This window comes from Podarcis pityusensis (genome assembly GCF_964106645.2).
Source record: "Podarcis pityusensis genome assembly, chromosome: 5".
Taxonomy (NCBI): domain Eukaryota; kingdom Metazoa; phylum Chordata; class Lepidosauria; order Squamata; family Lacertidae; genus Podarcis; species Podarcis pityusensis.
In genome coordinates this window covers 39,193,069-39,210,135 of record NC_138032.1, presented here as the reverse complement: position 1 = coordinate 39,210,135, position 17,067 = coordinate 39,193,069, and the positions used below count along the sequence as shown (strand labels likewise).

Genomic DNA, 17,067 nt, shown 5'->3' with positions numbered 1-17,067 from the left:
AAAGCACACCAAAAATGCAAGTAGATAAATAGGTACCACTCGTTTTGCCAGAAGCGGCTTAGTCATGCTGGCCACATGACCCAGAAAAACTGTGTGCGGACAAACACCAGGTCCCTCGGCCTTTAAACCGAGATGAGTGCTGCAACCCCAGAGTCGTCTACGACTGGACGTAACTGTCAGAGGTCCTTTACCTTTACCTTTAATATGTGTTCAGTCGAGTTGGAATAAATATAATGGCTCGAGCAGCCTGGGGTGTAAGTGGTGGACCAGAAAATTTTGGGGTCACTTCAAGTTCCTAAGATTCTTCAAATAAAAATGTTTTCCTTAATAAAATGATTATTGGGTCTTGAATTATCATACATATTCACAAAGCTTAGCTCATCTGTAAGTTTTGCAAAGCTGAGGAGAAACAGCTTGGATGTCTGCAAGAGGTAAATGGGGGGAATACACCAGAGAAGGCGTAGTATGGATCGGAATAGAACGAGCAGTGCTTTTTTTCTAAAAGAATTGTTTAGGGGTACTCTCATTTTGACTCAAGAAAATCACCATTTTATAGTTCAAATAGGGAAAAATAAATACAGTAAATGGACAAAAGTGCAAAGATTCACAAAGTGTTTAGGGTATGCGTACCCCTGTGTACCCCCAGAAAAAAGGCACCGAGAATGAATATGAACAGCTTTGCGACATGAATAAAACTTTGTTTTTTAACTCTGTCCTACATTACAGCACTCCCCAAGCATTCAAAGCATTTCCCCACCCCAAATCATGAAGAGATTTACACAATTGTGAGTCCTAGTTTCTCAGCAACTATGAACAAAGCATTTAAAGTAAAAAGCAATAATTTTCACTCTGTGTGTCAACTTGTAGTTTTATGACCCCGAACATCATGACATTTAGAAGAATTTGAGATGAAGCTAGTTATCCTTAGAATAGTTGTCTAAGAGACTAAGTGTATAGCTGAGTTTGATTGCCTTTCCTAAGACTGTAATCTTTCCTTCAAGTCAGGAAAAAAACCATATCAATAGGGCCAAGTCATTTTAAATATGTTCTCCAGTAAAAGGTCATTTTTTATTTACAGTGTTTTCTATTTGTACATATTTATAGCAACATCAAAAAAGTATTCACAATGCTTCACTGAGTGCAAAATGCCACTTCATTATCACCTACCATCCTAATATTTCACCCACCTTTCCCCAACATTACCCAGATTGTCTTAGCATAGTTTATATCCTTCTCGCACATATCGGGCCACACTATTAAAAAGCAACCTTCAAGTGTGAAGATGAAAATTTGCACATCTCAGCTGTATTCAACACAGTTTTAGGCATATCTATATTTCAAAGTAAATGGATATGCATATGAGTGATGGAGGCATGACAGCAATATCGGAAGTGCAGGTGTAATAATAATCCAGAGTGCAAAAGCAGCAGCCAGGCTAAGGGAGCCTTCCCTTCTTCCCACCCCTTTATTTCTAGGGAGTGGCTTTGGACAAACCCGACAAGGAAGTGATTTTTCTCAGTATTATTAAGGCTACAATCACGTTAATGACTTAAATAAGGCTTTATTTCTGAGGTACTAGTTGGCAGGTAGGCACACACCGTGCAGACCTGCAGAAGTCCAACCCCAACAAGCTTGTAGCAATGACACTGAGAAATGGCATCACTTACTACTATCCCTGAAATCACTATTACTTGCCTTTCAGAGTAAAGCAATACATTAAAGACTTATATAAAAATTCTGGTGTTGTTTTGTAGCCTCCTTTCAGTTTATTAACCTTCCCAGCCAGAAGCCCAAACTCTAACCTTTGCTTTGACTATAAATGTGATGTGCCTAGTTATTAATTATAAATAAAAGTTTGGGATGACCAAAGCTGGTGAGTGAAATGAGATTAGCCTCTGACTGGTTCTCTTGTCCCTTGACATGAAAAAAACTTTGGACTGAGCCCACAGAAAACTTACTGGTGAACCAAGAGGCCTGAAAAAGATAGTAAGCATTTTTGCAGAATTGAAAACATCCTACTAATCATTTTGTACTTTTGCTAGAGGAAGCATTTTGTCCCATCATCATGCACTTCTGGAAAAATAAAAAAGTAAAAAGATTTGGTGTCTGTTTTTCACGCAGATCTTCTGTGGGGTTGTCCTCTCACGTTCATCACTGCACGGTTTCAAACAGCAGCCGCCAGTTGTTGTTTTTTACTTTAATCAATCTACTATCACAGCTTCAAGTCATCTAAGAACAACGCAGAGCTTTTTTAACAAGTGTAATTTCTCTGAGGCAGCAATGGCACTGGCACGGGGACTGTATTTTTCTTGCTGGGTAACCCAGCAGGTATGATTTCCACAAATTCAACCTTGGTGTCAAGTGTACTTAAGGCTCCACCTTGGGTTCTCTGAATTTTGCTTTCCCAAGTCCAGGGAGCTGGTGCTAGTAACACACGGCAGTAGGAGGCTAGCGTTAGTCACATTACATGTGCTACCAGTCATCTAGATGTCACTTCATTTTGTTTCAAAAGAGGAAGTACAGGTACATTAAGCTGAGGTTTAACAAATGCATATATTTTACTTAAAAACATTCATCTGATCAAAATAAACTTCATGGGACAAAACTTTTTAAATAACATTTCAATTCAAATCGTATATAATTCTTTAAAGTTTTCATACAGCAAAGAATGGTTAACCCTTGAAAATCTGTAGAAAAAACACAAAAAGGAAAACAAAAGCTCTGAGGTATCACACCCACCCAGACACAGCCACAACTGGCTGTGGTATAAGCAGAAAATTGTAGGCCCAAAGGAAAAAAGATGACTGATTGTTCTAGTAGAGTTCAGGTAGCTCAGGAAAATAATCCCAGAAGAGTCCTCTGAGTAAAGGAACTACCTCAAAAAAGTCCTCAAGTGCATTGGAGACCTGATCACTTAAACTGCTCCTGCCAAGCAGCTCCCTGCACCTGAGAGAAACGCAGCCCAAGGTGCCTTGTGCAAAAGATAAGGAATTAGGTGCGGCTATTTCCCGTTATTCCTTATTATATAGCTTTGAGAGTTGTACGGACAGTTCGACTTGTCTTTGATCATGCAAGGTACTGCTGGAGTGCCGTCTTTGCCCTGTAAGGAAAAACACCCGTCAGCCACTGGGATGACAAAAGCACACTTATAAAATACAGGATCTTTAACAGTGGCACTATGCAAATAGCCAACTGCAGTAGTGGAAAACTGAGTCAACGAAGTTTCTCACAAAATTAATCAACATTTCTTTTGAAATTCTCTAATGGCTTGTCCAAAAAATTATCTGTTTCCTTAAAAGTTTGTTTTGGATTGAAATCAACAACTATAAACCAAGAATCCCAATAGTATTTCAAGCAAGTGACTGCTTTAGGAATCCAACGTTAAATATGATAAATAGAGGAATAATAGAAAGGGATACTTCCAATAAAGCAGGCTTTTAAATCGCCCTTTAATAATTTGCACTGCCCATTTTCAGTTTGTGGAGGCATAAAGACATGCCAGAAAGGTATATAAATTTCAGCCTTTGTTTGAAAGAGGAAAAGCCCAAACTCCCATGGAGAACTTGTCCCTGTAGGGTATGAAATCAAAGTTAAATCTCCTGTGATATTTCAGACCTGTTGATTAAACTATTTTTGAAAGACAAGGGGCAACTCTAAGGTTTGCAGGAAAATAAACAGTAACAATATCCCATTTACAAGAAGTGAATTTTCACTAAAAGCTCTGCACAGTCAAGTCCAAGTATCTAATCTTATCTACATAGACCACTGCAATGAGTTTTAAAAGTTACCAAACACCATAAAATTTGGTTTTGGAATAGTTTTATACTTACTTATCACAAAGATTTGGATCTGATGACTGACTCAATTTGTGTAGAATATCTACTATTCCAATATCTCTGAGTTTATCTTGACGGTCTTGGGAACCTAAGACAAAAACACTGCATATTGTTAATGATATGTTCCATGCGGTTTGTCAAGAACAACTAAAAAGTTGCAAGGAATGTAATACAATCCTATGTAAAGAATTCTTACAGCCAGAATACCACTTAGCTCCAGCTCCCATATGTACACACAAAAATGCAGTATCTTATCCCGTGTGTTCACTATGTGAATGAGGATTAGGAGATGAGGACCTTCTTTAATGTCACCATCAATTAGGCAAATCAGTACTAGAATGCAGGACCTTCTAGTGGCAGCCCCTTATTTCTGAAACTCCCTTCCAAAGGAGATAAACTAGATCTGTGCCACTGGGCCAACTAGGAGGATTGTACATTTTGCAGTTGCAGTTTACTGACTTTGAGAATTAGAAACTTACAATATTATTAATTTCCATACACACTTGACAGTTGATTACAGTAAATGAAATAAGTGATCAACAGCTTCTTGGAGGAAGGTGTAATATAAAAAAATTAAGAAATAGAAATGCATTTTACTCTTCCAATAAACAATAGCTATTCCATGCTTCTAATTTAGGTATTTTTTTCTAATCTCCAGTATTTGGCATATATGATCATTGCTGATGTAATAATGAAGGATAATTCTTGATAATTCCTATTTAACAAAAAAAAATTCAAGCCAATAATACTACAATGTCCAAATTCAACTATACAATAATTCTGTAGAAAGCATTTCCTATATTTAACTAATGTGTCTTATATGTGACTTAATGTGAGCAATCCTAGCACAGATACATAGAAGAGCAAGACAGGAACATCACACATTACATGTGCTGGTAATCTAAAACAATTTTGATTTTTTATGTTGATGTTCTGCTGATATTGATTTGCTGATCATAGAATCATAGAATCATAGAGTTGGAAGAGACCACAAGGGCCATCGAGTCCAACCCCCTGCCAAGCAGGAAACACCATCAGAGCACTCCTGACATATGGTTGTCAAGCCTCTGCTTAAAGACCTCCAAAGAAGGAGACTCCACCACACTCCTTGGCAGCAAATTCCACTGTCGAACAGTTCTTACTGTCAGGAAGTTCTTCCTAATGTTTAGGTGGAATCTTCTTTCTTGTAGTTTGGATCCATTGCTCCGTGTCCGCTTCTCTGGAGCAGCAGAAAACAACCTTTCTCCCTCCTCTATGTGACATCCTTTTATATATTTGAACATGGCTACCATATCACCCCTTAACCTCCTCTTCTCCAGGCTAAACATGCCCAGCTCCCTTAGCTGTTCCTCATAAGGCATCGTTTCCAGGCCTTTGACCAATTTGGTTGCCCTCCTCTGGACACGTTCCAGTTTGTCAGTGTCCTTCTTGAACTGTGGTGCCCAGAACTGGACACAGTATCCAGGTGAGGTCTCACCAGAGCAGAATACAGTGGCACTATTACTTCCCTTGATCTAGATACTATACTCCTATTGATGCAGCCCAGAATTGCATTGGCTTTTTTAGCTGCCGCGTCACACTGTTGGCTCATGTCAAGTTTGTGGTCAACCAAGACTCCTAGATCTTTTTCACATGTACTGCTCTCAAGCCAGATGCACAAGTTCTCTTGAAGACTTTGTTATAAAAACCCCCCCAAATGAGTGGTTCAAATTATCAATTGCATAGTGATGTATATAAACTCTATTGCAATGCTTTCATATGTGGATCTCAATATTGTGCTGTATCTAACCCTGCATGAGTAGAGTTCCATCTATGCAAAAGGACCTTCCCTTCCTCTCCTCCTCGCTCTGCAGCACCGAGAAGAGGAAAGGGAAGTTTGCTCTGTGCACAACTGCAGCACTGGAGACAATGCAATGGAACTACTTAGTGCTACATACTCCTGTGAGCAGATTTATATCAGAAAGAATTTTGCTGCTGCAAATCAGCCTCTGCTTGTATGCAGCATTTGGTGGCCCTGATGAAAATCTTAACATGAATGGCTGCTTTGCAACACTTCCATTTTTTGAAGACAGTGCAAATATGACTCAACATCTTGATTTCTTCACCTCAAGATGTTTCATGTTTCAGTCATAATTTAGCTACTGGCATTTCCACATTACTTTAATTTTTCCCCAGTCAGTATGTCTTCATAACTTCCCTTGGTATCGAGGGAAGGTGAATATGGTTGTTCACTTTACCTTTCTTTTAATCTACTCATCTCCATACTGAGATGAAAATGAATTCCACATGCTAAACAGCCTATCTTTGTTTCATCTTACATAGGCTAAATTGGGGGCTCCCCCCCCCCCTGTGAAATTAAGAGTCTTTCAAGGGGTTTCCCTACACCTCTGGAAGTAATATACAAGGTTTGAAAAACATTTTAGGGACAACACAGATAAGTATATTTTACCTTCTTCTTCATTCCATATAAGATTAGATACACAAAACATGGCAGCCAGCTGAAGTTTAGCATTCGAATGACTCTAAGCATGAACAGAAAGGGGTTTATATATTAGAATTAAATGTTTAAAAATGTGTTGTTTCTCTCAAAATTACCACCCTTCAAGCAATCAGAAACAACATTCACAGCGTAAGGAGGGTACTACTGCCCTTCAAGAGGAGGGAAGACATTATTAAGAGGGTGCATCTTGTGCTATGGAAAATTCTGCAGACAGCTGTTAAGTTCCTATTGTGCAACTAAATGAGAGCCACAAAGAAAATCAGTATTTCACTCTGAACTATTAAAAAGGTAGAAAACCCACCTTTTTAACTGAACATATGAAGCTGTCTTGTAGTATGTCAGACCCAGCTACCCGAATCACTATTTGAACTAGCAGCAGCTATCCAGTCTCAGATAGTGCTTTCAAGTACTATCAGAGAGCCTTTTAGATGGGAGATGCCACTGATTATGTTAGATCACATACAGAAGGTAACACTGAGCTGTGGCCCCTATGCAAAGGATTTTGTATATGGCAGAAACGCCTGTTCAATGAAATTACATACCATGTAATATTTTATTTTTTGCAAGATGTCATCATTTGTCATAATAAGTTCTTTAGCTGTTGTTCCATCTGCTATGTTGGCAAGTATACATAACGTCTGGAGGGGGGAAAGGGGAGGACAGCAATAAAAGGCCTTGAAAAAGCAGTCAATTGCAAAGTTATAATGACAGTTTCAGTAGTTACTTAACTGAGGCCACACAGTGTTCCTAAAAGTAACTTAGTGTGAGATCTTGTCCTGGGGCGAGCACGCTATTTTACACCTCCTCCAGAGACCCCTTGCCAGCCCCCACAATGGGTTCAGGGCGAAAAGGTAGAGAGGGAACTTGCTCCCTGTCCCTTTGTCCCTTGCAACTATCATCAGGGCTTGCCTTAGGCCTCCCTCCTTCCTCACATCTCTCCCTATAGCTCTATAAATCACTGCAGAGTTTTGTTATTTTTACTAGGTTTATTAGCACACTGCTTTCTTTCTTAACTTCCAGCCCCAGCGAGCTAAAAGCATCAACCTGCTTATTTCCTTCTGCTGTCTCAACATTTCCCTGGCAACATGTATGTCAGTTTTAGAAATTTTGCCTGTGGGATATTTTTTTTCTTAAGAAGGATGAGGAACTCTTCAGAACCCTTAAATCTTCACCTTCAAGGTCCGCATGTCAGGAAGTTACCAGTAAGATTTGTGCAAACATCCTTAGAATGCTCACCAAATCCAGGTTTTCTAGACATAATATTTCTTTATTCAACAAAGGTATACACCATCCTGCCTATTATGTTATATATGTATGATCAATACAAACAATGCATACCTGTTCTTTGACTTCTACATTGTGCTCTCCTTCCAAAATGAGGGTCACTGCTTGCATGATTTGCTTCCCATGAGTACTTATTATCTGATCTATGTGCTGCCAAGTTTCAAAATATAGCATTAGCAAATAACCAGTTTTTTTAAAGTCAGACAAATTACTAATTTTTTTACAAAAAAAAACGCCATAACAGAGTTTTTATTGCACATGCACTCGAGGCTGGGCTTCCCTCGTGCTTGATCTGGAGGCTGCAGTTAGTGTATTTGGCAAGGATTGTCATAAGGAAATGTTAATAATGCTGGAAAACCACATCCCTCTATCGTCAAACAAATCCTACAAAGTACATTTAACAAATCAAAGTAATTAGAAACTTCTCCTAGAAACTGGTCAAATTTAAAAGTGGGATCATTACACAGAACAGCTTTCTAGAAGCCAATGAGTTTTTTTAGGTTAAAGGAGATGACTTTAAAAGGGATATATAAAGGTGGTACACAAAAAAATTTTATTCAGCAGACCCACTGAAATGATCATGACTAAGTAACAGCCATTCATTTCAACAAGTGTACTCTGAGTAAAGTTCAGAATGCCATTCCTAAAGTTTAAGTTGCACTTCGTTTAAAGAATAAAATTTCTCACAATCCAATTAGTCAGATCTGGAGGTATTGGGTGCCATTCTAAGTATAGCCAAGGAGATCAATTCCTCAAGGCAAGCATTTCTGTTTTCCTGATGGAGCAGTCTCCTGTCTTCTTCCCCTGTGTGCTGCTCTAGGGGTTCTCCTGACCCTCCAAGAACCAGGGGGTGTGGGGTGGGGAGCAGGTGGAACCGAGAGAGGGAAAGCTCAGCTGTGCTAGTAAGACTCATCGTGCTGGCTCCTGCTAACACAAGTATTTGGTTGAATCCAGCTCATTGCTTATAAAGTTTTAAAACTAATCTGGATAATTTCATAAAGAGTAGCCTGTGGGAACTTTTATTCCCATACCTAAAAATAATTTTTCTGTTTAACTACTGTACTTTTAAGATCCCTCTCAACACCAACATTCCATGAATGATCCAAATGAGCAATAATCATGTGTAATTTGGTGTGTCAATTAAGATCATGTACCAGTTCAACAACAATTTGTGCTATTTTTCAGCATTCTACCAATATTTCCACAGTCTCTACCATGGATATGTAACAAGTCAAAGATTGACTTCCTTTAAAGATAAAGATATTTGTCTTTACAGCCTGATTCACAAAATACAGCATCTCGCAAGAATGATCCCTCTGTTTATTACTTTCAGCTGAGGAAGCTTTTACTCCACAAGGGTCAGAGGATGTGGTACTAGGGATTTAGGAAACACTTTGCTCTAGTCATTGCCATGGCTTTCTTTATATTGTAGGTTGATCAAGAACTATTCTCAAGCTGTGGTGAAGGTGAGTGCTGTGACCTCACTCCAGTGCCAGGTGTATGTAACCATATAAGTGATATCAATTTAAAGGAACTGTCCACTAATACTTTTTTAAAAAAAAATCAAAATGCTGTTTCATTATTTTACTTACCGGGCGAGTAGACAAAAGATTTCTAAGTAGTCCCAATGTCTTCATTAGTACATTTACATCAGAATCGGAGAGTAACTGGAATAATTGCTCTGTACTCAAGCCTCGTAAGATGTCTGCTTTGATCTTCTGTTCTGCTTGAAATGCCATATTCTAAAGACAATAGATAAAAAATAATCATCCCATTTTTTTCCACAAAAGGACACAATTTCATTACAAAGACTGTTGCAATCTGCTACATACATAGAAACAATTATAATGCACAAGGAATGTACAAGGAACAGCAAGCAAGTTTCTCCATATCCTTGAAAACATCCTAGGGCTCAACAAGACTTTTAGTTTAAGATTTTCCCACTGATCCCATTTTCAATATAATTGTGGTGTCATCTTGGGGAAAGGAAACAGGTGCAGCCATAGCTATCGGATTAACATTAATTCTTACCATTAAAGCCCAAACTCCATTCACCCTCAAGGCAAGATTGTCGCTCTGGGTTAAACTACAGAGAAGTTCTATGGCTCCTGATTCTAAAATAGGCTATTAGGACAAAAACAAAACAAACAAAACCACAATCATTTTTTTATAACTCAGTTATAAATTTGCCATACATGCATATACAATTATGCTACTTTTAGGTGCCAATCCATAAAATGCACACAGGCTTTTAAGTTGTTTACTTGCAGTTTGAAGATTTATCACACAGCTTAAAAATACAGTGGTACCTCAGGTTAAGAACTTAAATTTGTTCTGGAGGTCCGTTCTTAACCTGAAATTGTTCTTAACCTGATGTACCACTTTAGCTAATGGAGCCTCCCGCTGCCGCCGTGCGATTTCTGTTCTCATCCTGAAGCAAAGTTCTTAACACAAGGTACTATTTCTGGGTTAGCAGAGTCTATAACCTGAAGCATCTGTAACCCGAGGTACCACTATGGGGTGATAACCAACTAAGTTGTGCTAAGAGTAGATCAACTGAAATAAATTTAAGTGACTTTAAGTTCATTTATTTTGATGGGCCTGTGAAGAGTATGGCTAATGATGGATATCACTCATGATATAAATGTAGCTGAAGCAGGTGGGTAGACTACCAGAGAACTGTTAGGATTCTTGCTTCATGTTTGCAGTCATGGGATTGTTTTATCACATGACGGTGTATGTTTTCATTCCACAGCGTGGGAAGTGACGGAGACAGGATGTTTGGTTTACTGTGTTTCCGTGATGTGGGACTATTGTTCTTTGTTCTCTCTCTTTGCTGTCTGATGAGAAAGAGAAAGGAGCTAAGTCAGAATGCTCCAAGTGTATTATATGTAAATAAAGTAATTAGCCAAAATGCTGTGCTGCTGAGTTTGTTACGCAGACTGCTAATACTCTGCTGGTTCCAAAGAATGCCGATGCCTCTTGACATCCGTCACTGTGATGTTCGGTCTGGAGAAAGCTTTTGAAGCTCCTGAACGACCGACCAGGAGGGAGAGAACGTGCCAGTTGGGCACGTGTCTCTGCCAGGGTCCTACATGCGAGCAGTGCCATATCATCCATTAAATTATATTTAGCAGCATTATTCCAGGTGCTGAACAGCCTGGTAAATCAGGGCTTTGAGAAAAAATACTTCTACAGTTGAAAATCAAAACTGGAAAGGACCACAAAGACTTCAAATCCCAAGAAAGAACTCTATCCACATCAGTCCAGTGCCTGTTGATTCAGGACAGACTTTTTATGTCATAAAAAGAACATAACACCAATATATTTTTCTGGTTAAAAAAACCAAACCTCTTTGCTTGGAGAAAATTCCAAGAGAAGATTGCATAGAGTGGAAGATGCTACCACTAAGATTTCATCTGGAGCATTCTGTAAAACCTAAGGAGAGATGGAAGGAAAACAACACTATTATTATAGTGCAGAGTCTAGACCTGGTTGTGGGCTGCACCTCACCTGAAGCTGAAGATGGGGGACTTGCAAGTGCGTAGTTCCACTGTCCAAAATACAGGTAAGTTATCTGTTTTGGATAGGGCTGCACCTCACCTGAATATTCAGGTATGTTAGTCTGGGAATACTGTACTCCTTGATCTATTATTGTCATTGGAGGCTCAAATAGCCTCGGTGACCAGGATGTCTTTTTACTAGCTTTGGCTGATGCATCAGTTATGACCATTCCTGGACAGGGATAGCTTGGCAGCAGCAGTCCATACACTGGTAACCATGTGTTCTATGTGGGCCTGCCCTTACATTTGGTCTGAAAACTGCAGCTACCACAGAACGTGGCCGTGCCCTTGTGGCCAGGCCAGGGTTGACTTCCATCAACAAATTAATATCAGTTAAAAGACCTGAACTTGCTGCTAGCATGTTACTAGGTCAAATTTAAAGTTTTACAGCAAGTGTATAAAGCTTTAAACAACTTAGGACCAGCATTATATGAGAGATCATTCCCACCCACCCCCGCAATATACCTACCCCTTCACTGTGGTCATGCATTGGAGCCCTCCTTGTGGTGACACACGCACTGGAGGCTTATTCCATGATGGCAGTGTAGAAAAGCACTGTTTTATGGACCCCACTGCCAATTTGAGTTACACAGGCTCTGACATTATCCAGATTTCATCCAATGCAGAAAAGCTATTTCTATAGGCTTTCTCAGAAGGATGCTTTGATTTGCAAGCAGTCTCTGACTACTTTTTCAGAACTGTTTTACCTGGTTTTATATATTGCATTTTTATTGTTTTATAAGGTAAAGGTAAAGGGACCCCTGACCATTAGGTCCAGTCGTGACCGACTCTGGGGTTGCAGCACTCATCTCGCTTTATTGGCCAAGGGAGCCGGCGTACAGCTTCTGGGTCATGTGGCCAGCATGACTAAGCCGCTTCTGGCACACGGAAACGCCATTTACCTTCCCGCCGGAGCGGTACCTATTTATCTACTTGTACTCTGATGTGCTTTCGAACTGCTAGGTTGGCAGGAGCAGGGACGGAGCAATGGGAGCTCACCCCGTTGCAGGGATTCAAACCGCCGACCTTTATTTCATAATATCCTAGTAAAGTACACTCCTGATTGACACTGACAGCAAGCCTTGATTGCCACTGAACAATCAGTTGACAGTGAGCCCTTCTGAAGCTGTCAACTTATATAATAAAGAATAAACACAATTATTTTTCAAGTATACACATACCTTCATTAAAGGTTTCCATACAGCATGGTCTTGGAAACTAGTTCGGAGCTGCTGCACGGATCGTGACAAACTGTGCAAACATCTGCAAAAGAAAAAATGTAGTATTAATTACAAGGAAGCCTTTTCCAAGGTTCAGAGGATCCCTGTTCAATGGGGTGAGGACAGAGACAACTTTTACCAGCAGTAACTCAGTTTTCAGAAGCCATTGCCACCCAATTTTCAGGAATTCCCCCTTCCTTTCACCCACTACAGCCAGGTCCCTCAACCCTTAAGAAAGGCTTTTTGAGTGGCAGACAGAGAGAAGAAAGGGCAAGAAAGTCCACTTCTTCCATACTACTTCAACAAGTTTAGTGCTGAAGCCAACCAACTTCCAAGATAATTTTCATTCCTCGGATAACCTTGTGAGAAATATTTACAGAAAAGGTAATAACGCAAAAATTACTGAGAATTATCTGAACATTAATTCATCTTGCTTTTCAAGCCATAGTTATTGTGGATTTGTAGTTTTAAGTGTTTTAAAATCAATGTATTTCCTAGCTAATAAAGTGAAAAATAGCAAGGCAAAGCACCCTGGATGTAAGTCTACTCACGTAAGGTAACTTCATACCTGACTGCAGCTAAGCGCACCTTGATGCTAGATTCAGACAAGCCATTCACAATCCGATCCATCATATTTTCAGTTTCAATTATCTGAGGGAAAAGTTATGAAATCAAATCAGTTAGCTGGAACATGTGGCAGTAGAATAATTCAATCTCCAAAACAGAACATGGCATCTAGTACATTTAGCTCAATATTCTAAACTCTACAGAGAACATATAAAAATGTTAACTGGAAAAAAAATGTTATTTCCCCAAAACAGAAATTTCTGATGGAAATGTTTCGCACCTGTACTATGACACTTAGTGATGCAGATTTACATTTTAATATGTATAATATTTTCACAATATTTTTGGAATATTTTCAGCCATCACCTTTTCTTTTTTTAGTAATATTTTCTATTAAGTTTACATTTTACCATAATCACAATCCATTAAATAATCTCATCACCAAAAACATTGCTCAAACTGAGCTTCACCTTCCCCCCATCCCACTCTCTGGCTTTCATAAATATTCACTTACATCTTAGCATTTCTATAACCACCTATTTACCTTCTTTTTATCTTAATAAAATTTACCTTATTAATTGTAAACCAGCTCCCAATATTAACATTACAAAATATTTTAACTCAAACCTACAAACGTTTTCAGATGTTTACAATGTTCTTTCATATATTGTATAAATTTACTCCAGTCCTTTCAGCCATCACCTTTTCATATGAAAAACTTCATGTTGCAAATAGCACGTTTGGACACAGGCTGCGACCATTTTGCATAGGCGTTCCATTCCTGGCTTCCATGAGCATCAGTGGAGCAGACATAAGTCCACCTTGCCCTGTTCCACCCTCTTCCAGGTCCAAAAGGACCCGCAGGCTTGTGGTCAGGCATCAATTTGACGCGTGCAAAAAGGTCACCACTTATACTATGTTTTCTTTGTGGCAAAGAATGTGGTAAAAAGGTAAAGGGACCCCTGACCATTAAGTCCAGTCGTGGCCGACTCTGGGGTTGTGGCACTCATCTCGCTTTTATTGGCCAAGGGAGCCGGTGTACAGCTTCCGGGTCATGTGGCCAGCATGACTAAGCCGCTTCTGGTGAACCAGAGCAGCACACAGAAACGCTGTTTACCTTCCTGCCGGAGCAGTACCTATTTATCTACTTGCACTTTGACGTGCTTTCGAACTGCTAGGTTGGCAGGAGCAGAGACCGAGCAATGGGAGCTCACCCCGTCGAGGGGATTCGAACCACCAACCTTCTGATCGGCAAGCCCTAGGCTCTGTGGTTTAACCCACAGCGCCACCTGTGTCCCTAAAGAATGTGGTAGGGTCTCCTAATTCACTTCCTTAAAGTCACATATCTATATGTGTACAGAGTATTTCCCAGATAGTGAAAGAGTAATGTTCCATACCAGGGATGGTAACCTGTCCTATCCCCTCCACCTCCCCTTAAGGGCTGCACTGCCTCAGGGGGAAGTGATCCCAGGGCCACATACCAACAGTGGGTGAGACCAAAGTATGTAAGGATACACCCTACTTAATTACTTAAATACTTACTTACTTACATTCATATACACCCACATACACACACACCTTTGTCTCCATTACTACACACTGAAAAAGCAGTGCCTCCCTCCCTCCTTAGGCAGTTGCATCACTGTTTCCTACTTATCAGCCAAAGGAGACTTTAGGGAGGGGAGATTTATGTCTCCTTTCCTCACAATGCATCCCTAACAATGCTGCTCAGCTAACTGGAGGGAAATAGCGCAGCGGCTGGAAAGAGGGAGCAATGCCTAGAAAGAGAGAGGCAGACCAGCTGGGAAGGCTTTGCAAGAAAGACACGTCCCACAGGCAAAAGGTTCTCCACCACCTAGGAAAATGCAACACTTTCTTCACAATGCTCATTTGTTATTTTTTGCATGCTGTTTTAGTGTCAGAAGTTTCTGTAGATATTATTATATTAACCAGTAACAAGGGAGGCACACCAATGGAAATACTTTCCCTTCTTAGGGTGTACTCTCCCACCCCAACCTCACTGGATATGGTATGATTCCACATTCATACAACTTTTCAAGAGTGACAACAGCAGAATGGCTATCAGCTGCTAAGAATGGTGACTCTTATATATATCTAGACCCCTGCCCAATAATGATGCAGAAAGTTACGGAAAGGTAGAATAGCAAAGAAGGGTTTTTTAATGTGTCTTGCGAAAGTGTCTGAAGGTCAAAAAAATCTGGGGACTGACTAACTAAGGATGGAAAGCAAGTTCAGTAGAGTTTAAACAAGCAAGAAAAAGACCACCAACCTGTATCTCAGTGTACTAAGTCTTTTGCCAAGGACACACAATCACTGTACTTGTCTGGAAGCTCAGGGCAACTGCTTTGACTGGACTGTACCACTTCCTGTCTGCAAGCTATTGGTACTGGAAAATACATTCACGCCAAGACTCACCTTCTTTCTTATATCTTCATCATTTGCTCCAAGTGCAGCATAGAGCTTGAATGCAGCCTGGCGCAGTTCATGAGCATGCTTTAGGTCATGATCAAGCTATTAAAAAAATAATCAGATTCAAGTTATACTTAAATTGCAGTCTTTTGGCTGTTGATAGAACAGTGCCTATTTCCAATGTCTAAGTAACAAGAGCGTGAAATAAACCAAAGCCTTGGGCAATATACTTTTTAGGCCCCTTCCGCTACCACCTATTAGAGTCACATTTGCACCTGTCAATGTTTGCTGCGTTTGTACCAGTGAATACTGTTCATAGTTTATACAGCTAGGACTATATTCTGTGTCTTGCCCCAAGTAGTACTCATTCTGTTTTGTTTAGTTATCCAGTTAGGATCTTACAAAGAACGTACTAATTACAACACCAAACAACTCAGACAAAAAGGCATTTGATTACAGCAACAAAGAAAACTGGGATATCTTATACCTCCTTGCATCTAATTATTAGCCAATCAGTGAGAACTGAGTGCTTAGCTACTATATATTTTAATTTTTCACACACAATCTCCCCACATACTTTTGGGAAGTTTCCAAATTTATTGAAGACATACCCTTTTTATATCAGTGATGGCACTCACTGAACTTGGATATTTGAAGTAGTCAGCAAGCATTGCAATAAGGTGGTCAGTAATACTGGCGATTCTTTGTAGCTCAATATCTGCTTCAATCAAATAGGCAAGAGTTTCTGCTCCATCTACTCTCTCCTCAAGTAGCCTCTCCTTACTACACATCCGCGCCAAACATGGTAGTGTCTGGAAAGTACAAAAACTATGATTATTATTTTGAAGTAATTCATCTATACATGCTTTTGAAATTTGTTAGGTTTGTCATTTAGATCAACTTTCAGATAAAAAAGACATTTTCTAAGCATAGATCTTCGCAGAGATCTAGACAAGTCTCTGTACAAATGCAAAATTTAAAATAGCCACTGCCATTAGTGTTCCTGCACCATCAAAGTAACTTGTACAAACAATACAAATTTATATGCAGCTAGGAACCTGCAAAAAAATTAACTGTCTAATATCCACTTAGGTTTACTTGATCTGCCGTACACAGCTTCATGATTTAAAGGCCAAATGACTTAGCACTAAGATGGAACAAAGTTATCCAAAAGCAAACTGGTCAATAATTCACTTATGGTAGTGGTCATAGGGACTGAAACAATCTACTTCCCCTGCAATAACTTTGAAAAATAAAGTGACACCAGAATGCATGGTAATCTCTCTCCTACAGGGAGCCTTCACAAAATCAAGACCAAGACAAGTACTAATCCTTAAATATTAACAGATACAAAACATGATTTATCTACTACGGGCTTGAATTTAACGACTGGGCTGCTAGCCACAGATGACTAGGCTGATGGAAGAGGGATGGATCTGTTCCAGCCATATTAGGAAGGAAAGCCCTTTCTTCTGTGAACACCACAAAACTGTGTGGAGTGGCAGAGGAAGAATACATCACTTTGCCCCTCCTTCACCCTTTTGCTTGGTACAAGTTTTTTCTTCTTCTTGCACTACCCTGCGCATTCCTGATCTAGTGAATAGAACCCAGAAAGGAACATATTTTTTGTTCTGGTACAGCAATGTAAGTGAAGTGCTGAGGAACAG

At 39.7% G+C, this 17,067-nt stretch overlaps 1 protein-coding gene across 3 annotated transcripts in view; it reads right to left on the bottom strand.

The window, feature by feature from the left end:
- Nucleotides 1–1,032: 1,032 nt before the first annotated feature.
- Nucleotides 1,033–17,067, bottom strand: part of ARMC8 (armadillo repeat containing 8) — a 52,940-nt gene continuing 36,905 nt past the window's right edge. For all 3 annotated transcript variants that reach the window (XM_081006677.1, XM_081006676.1, XM_081006675.1), the window contains 12 exons: nucleotides 16,012–16,212; nucleotides 15,407–15,502; nucleotides 12,972–13,054; nucleotides 12,365–12,446; nucleotides 10,972–11,058; nucleotides 9,652–9,744; nucleotides 9,213–9,362; nucleotides 7,675–7,770; nucleotides 6,879–6,974; nucleotides 6,286–6,358; nucleotides 3,831–3,924; nucleotides 1,033–3,100 (listed from right to left, as the gene is read on the bottom strand). In XM_081006677.1, the coding sequence (XP_080862803.1) occupies nucleotides 3,067–3,100; nucleotides 3,831–3,924; nucleotides 6,286–6,358; nucleotides 6,879–6,974; nucleotides 7,675–7,770; nucleotides 9,213–9,362; nucleotides 9,652–9,744; nucleotides 10,972–11,058; nucleotides 12,365–12,446; nucleotides 12,972–13,054; nucleotides 15,407–15,502; nucleotides 16,012–16,212 (1,185 nt within the window). In that variant the 3' untranslated portion in view covers nucleotides 1,033–3,066. The remainder of the gene's footprint in view (nucleotides 3,101–3,830; nucleotides 3,925–6,285; nucleotides 6,359–6,878; nucleotides 6,975–7,674; nucleotides 7,771–9,212; nucleotides 9,363–9,651; nucleotides 9,745–10,971; nucleotides 11,059–12,364; nucleotides 12,447–12,971; nucleotides 13,055–15,406; nucleotides 15,503–16,011; nucleotides 16,213–17,067) is intronic.